Raw genomic sequence first — 5,000 nt, forward strand, 5'->3', positions numbered from 1 at the left:
GGGGTAAGTGGGTAAGGGGTGGGTGGTGGGTGTAAGGAATTGGATGGGGTGGAGTGGGAAGGTAGAGTAGGAGTGTTTTAGGGTGTGGTGGGATGAGCTTATGAGGGGGTGTTGACGATGAAGGGGGAAGGGGAAGGTGGATGTAAGAGAGGGGGAAGATGGGTATGGGAGGGGAGAGGAAGAGAGGAGAGAGGGTGGGTATAAGAGAGGGAAGGTGGATTGAGAGAGGGGGAAGGTGGGTATGGGGGGAGAAAGAGGGGGAAGGTGGGTATGGGGGGAGAAAGAGAGGAAGAGAAAGAGAGTGAGAGAGAGGGGAAGAGAGTGAGAGAGTAAGGGTGAGAGAGTAAGGGTGAGAGAGTAAGAGTGTAGAGAGTAAGAGCGAGAGAGAGGGAAAGAGAGAAAAGAGTGAGAGAGGGAAAGAGAGAAAAGAGTGAGAGAGTAAGGGTGAGAGAGTAAGAGAGGAAGAGAGTGTGGGTATAAGAGAGGGAAGGTGGATTGAGAGAGGGGGAAGGTGGGTATGGGGGGAGAAAGAGAGGAAGAGAAAGAGTGAGAGAGAGGGAAGAGGGGTATGGGGGGGAGAAAGAGAGAAAGAGAAAGAGAGTGAGAGAGAGGGGAAGAGAGTGAGAGAGTAAGGGTGAGAGAGTAAGAGTGAGAGAGAGGGAAAGAGAGAAGAGAGTGAGAGAGTAAGGGTGAGAGAGTAAGAGTGTAGAGAGTAAGAGTGAGAGAGAGGGAAAGAGAGAAGAGAGTGAGAGAGTAAGGGTGAGAGAGTAAGAGTGTAGAGAGTAAGAGTGAGAGAGGGGGGAGTACGAGAGAAGAGAGTGAGAGAGAGGAGAGAAAGAGTAGGGGTGAAGAGAAGTGGGAGTGAAGAGAAGTTGGAGTGAAGAGAAGTAGGAGTGAAGAGAAGTAGGAAGAGAAGTAGGAGTGAAGAGACGTACAAAGAAGTAGGAGTCGGAGCAGGAGGGGAGGTGGGGGAGGGGGATATGGGTGGTAGGAGGGAGGGTGGGGGAGAGAGACAGGAGGAGGGGGTTAGATGAAAAGGGGAGGGGAGTTGAGCCCATGTGGCGCAAAGGAGCGGTGAGAGAAGATTAATCCCTGTTCACGGCGCAAACGGGAGTCCGGATGGACAATCCAAACACAGACAGGTGTTGCTGCAAGGAGTGGCCGGCAGAACGGAAGTGGCGTGACACCGGGGTGTCATTGCCAACGTTGATGTCTCGGAGGTGTTCCGCGAATCGGTCGGCCAGGTGGCGCCCCGTTTGTCCGATGTACAGAGAATGGCAGAGAGAGCAGGAGAGGCAATAGATGATGTTGGTAGAAGTGCAGGTGAAGGAGTCGGTGATGTGATAGGGTCGGTGATGGGTGCTGGTGAGGAGGGTGGTGTTGGAGAGGTAAGGGCAAGTGCGGCAGCGTGGGCGGGAGCAGGGGAACGAGCCAGGTTGGGAGGTTGGGTTGGGGAAGAAGCTGTGGACCAAGAGGTCCCGTAGGTTGTGGGCTCGTTTGAAGGAGGGGAGGGGTCGATTAGGGAAGATGTGGGAGGTGGAGGGGTCGGACTGGAGGCGCCGAAAAGCTCGGAGAATGGAGCGTTGGAGGGGTAGGGTGGTGGGATGGTAGGTGAGGGGAAAAGGGAGGCGGGAAACGGCAGGGCGGGTTCGGGGGGAGAGAGCAGATGCACGGTCCACAGAACGTGCTCTGGCAAGGGCGGTGTGGATGGTGGTATATATATATATATATATATATATATATATATATATATATATATATATATTTAAATATATATATGCTCTATTCTAATGTCACCTGTCTTGTTTTCATAACTTTATATATTATATATTTCTGTTTGACTTAATTCTATTATGTATGTCAAAATTTCTTCGTGAGCCTTACACGAAAATATTAAATATTTTCACTATATTTGAAGAATATTCATTTATATTACATTTATACCGTGCATGTATGTATGTATGTATGTATGTATGTATGTATGCATGTATGTATGCATGTATGCATGTATGTATGTATGTATGTATGTGTTGAGGGTGGGGGAGTGCGCGCGTCCATCAATGACATACTTCATCTTCATAAAATTATATATTTGCCCTCGCAATAATTCTCTTTCTGCGCTATCGTCTCAACGAACAACCATTGATGGCTTCCATGACAAACACATCGTGGTTCTCATGGAATTTTCTTCGGAAAATTCAGAAGCACTTTCCTTTTCTCTTCCTCTGGGTATACCTTGTACATTTTTTTATATGACACCATCATGTCATCGAGAGAGAAAGCGGGGGTGGGGGAAGAGAAATCATCACAGTATTTGACTAGTACTTCATTTGTTGATTTTCAAATGGATAAAAGAAAAAGCTGACCACGGCGGGATTTGAATTCATAGCATAGAGAGCCAGAAAAAATATTTTGAATTCTGTCCGACGCTCACCTTCTTTTGAGTTTGCTGCCTACAAAGCATGATGGGTAACAAGACGAGTCTCAGTTGCAGATGACATGTGTTTTTATGTGTTAACGAATGTAGGCTATATATGGTTGGCCTTCTTTCCGAAAACTATCATAAGTAATCGCCGTTTAATATCAAAAAGACTGAAAAAAAAACTGAAATTTTCTTTAATATCATAAAATGTGGAATGAGAGAAAGAGCAGGGGATGGAGGTTTGTGGGGCGAAATCGTTTCGGTTTTTATAAAGCATGGAACCCATGTTTTACGGTCCTCAATTCACAGCCCTAAATTAAAATTTGCATCATTGGAAGGACAACTGCATGCGAAAATTATTATCGTCGAGATAAACAAGATACTGGACATTAATTGCAATACAGCGAGAAGTTTGGACAGTTTTTGATTCAGAGTACGTGCTTTCGAAATGGAGGTTATTTGTGTGTTGACAGGTGCACTTGCTCCATTAATTTCACATAAGAAATACAGCGACAGTTACTGGTAGAAATGCAGTTGATGCAATTTTGTCAATACTCCATCTTTTACGATTCCTGTTTTCTTTTAACTCGACCACGTTTATCATTGAGGTAACTACTGATGAATGGTGCCGAGAATTTCACTCAAAAGTATGTATCCTCTTCATCGATTCTACTTTTTTCATTTCTTTTTTATTTTGTTTTCTTTTACTTGTTTCAGTCATTTGACTGCGGCCATGCTGGAGCACCACCTTTAGTCGAGCAAATCGACCCCAGGACTTATTCTTTGAAAGCCTAGTACTTATTCTATCGGTCTCTTTTGCCGAACCACTAAATTACAGGGACGTAAACACACCAGCAATGTTGGGGGGACAAACACAAACATACACACACACACACACACACACATATACATATATACGACGGGCTTCTTTCAGTTTCCGTCTACCAAATCCACTCACAAGGCTTTGGTCGGCCCGAGGCTATAGTAGAAGACACGCAGTGGGACTGAACCCGGAACCATGTGGTTGGTAAGCAAGCTACTTACCACACAACCACTCCTGCGTCATTATTCATTTTCTGAATGCTTTATAACATTTTAATACACTTTTGAAATATATTTCTAATTTTAGATTTCGTAAAAACTATTAAGAACCGCCGCGTTTTCTAGTTGAATTTAGGACCGTAAAAAGTAAGGTCACCCTTGAAAATATAGTAATCTGCAGAAATTTTTCAAAGGAAAATAAGCAAAATGGAATTGGGTAGACATGTCCGCCTGGACATGGTTTAATATCAATATTTCCACTGTCAGTTTTATGGTCACAAACCGAAAGAATTCCATGTTTTTTTCCCCTCTCTTTTATGGTTTATATGTGTCTGGGGTACCTGTGTATTCCTCGTTAACTGTTTGCTGTGTACATTCATCGTCGGTGTCTCCTCGCCGACATTTCTGAACATCATCAACTCAAAAGAGTGGAGAATTGATACAGTATAATAATATTAGCCTCACCAACACCTCACCGCCAGGAGATCTATGGAGAAAATTATTTAAACATTACCATGTTATATCATGAAAAAGATAAACACCATTAACTGTAAATAAACAAAATTTCTTTTAAACTGAAAAAAGTCAGACATGATAATCTTTGTACTATAGTTGAAATTTACGTATATATATTTTCACACAAATATTCACGCAGATATACACACACATGTTTTTACATACCTACAGATATGTATCTGCGCGTATCAGTATATGTAAATATAGACATGGCTGCACTTCTGTCTATTCTGTGATTATTTCTCCAAGGGTATGGGTATAAAAGCGTTGCACTCACCGAACTGCAAAGAATACAAATATTACCATGTCATAAAATATAGTTATTTTTATTCAGTATACATGTACATGTATGTTTGTATGTATGTATCTAGGTATGTATGTGCGTATTCACCCCTAACTTTTTTTCCTCATTAATTTCAGGAAAATGTATAGTCCTGTTTTATTAATGAAATTTTTCTGAAGTCATGAGGAAACAAAGTCCATGGGGTGGGGGGCATGTGTCCGTAGAAATAAGGGGAATTGTCAAACTAATGTAAAGATCTGTGTTTTTATCAAATTTAAGTCCCCCATAGCATTAATAAATAACACCCACCCACGTACATGCAGGACCAAAGAGAAAAAGTAGACAAGGGTTGCATGGTACTCAGAAATATCCTACTTCCTAAGAAGATGTTTATTCGTTTTTGAAGACTAGCGTTCACGTTTTGGGACAGAGGCTCGAACCCGCTTAGAAGCCTTGTCAAGAGGAGGTTAAAACAATCGCCTGGTGGCAATTGAAACCGACTCCGTGTCAGAAGGGGAGATAATTTCAAGACCCAACACCTAGAATTGACATAACAACGAAGAAACTATCTGGAGACAAGAGGACAGCTGTCTGTACATGTTCGTGTCTCAATAGGCTCATAATGCACAGCTATTATCCTACCTTGATGCCAAGAGTCAAAGTAATGAGACATATACAGGAGTAGAGAGTATGTGTAGTCTATGGTGATTTGCATAATTAAAATAAAAATGAGCCAGG

General features: G+C 42.7%; 1 protein-coding gene across 2 annotated transcripts in view; it reads left to right on the forward strand.

Annotated features, from left to right (window-relative positions):
- Nucleotides 1-5,000, forward strand: part of LOC106873594 (uncharacterized) — a 699,525-nt gene that overhangs the window by 29,169 nt on the left and 665,356 nt on the right. Inside the window, exon 1 of one of the 2 annotated variants that reach the window (XM_089348962.1) lies at nt 1,900-3,069. The exons of the other annotated variant lie outside the window; for it this stretch is intronic. Within the exon in view, the coding sequence (XP_089205088.1) occupies nt 3,045-3,069 (25 nt within the window). The 5' untranslated portion in view covers nt 1,900-3,044. Of the gene's footprint in view, nt 1-1,899; nt 3,070-5,000 lie in introns of those variants that run through there. 2 annotated transcript variants of the gene reach the window in all.

The sequence above is a fragment of the Octopus bimaculoides genome, chromosome 1 (assembly GCF_046866305.1).
Source record: "Octopus bimaculoides isolate indiv1 chromosome 1, ASM4686630v1, whole genome shotgun sequence".
Classification (NCBI taxonomy): Eukaryota; Metazoa; Mollusca; class Cephalopoda; order Octopoda; family Octopodidae; genus Octopus; species Octopus bimaculoides.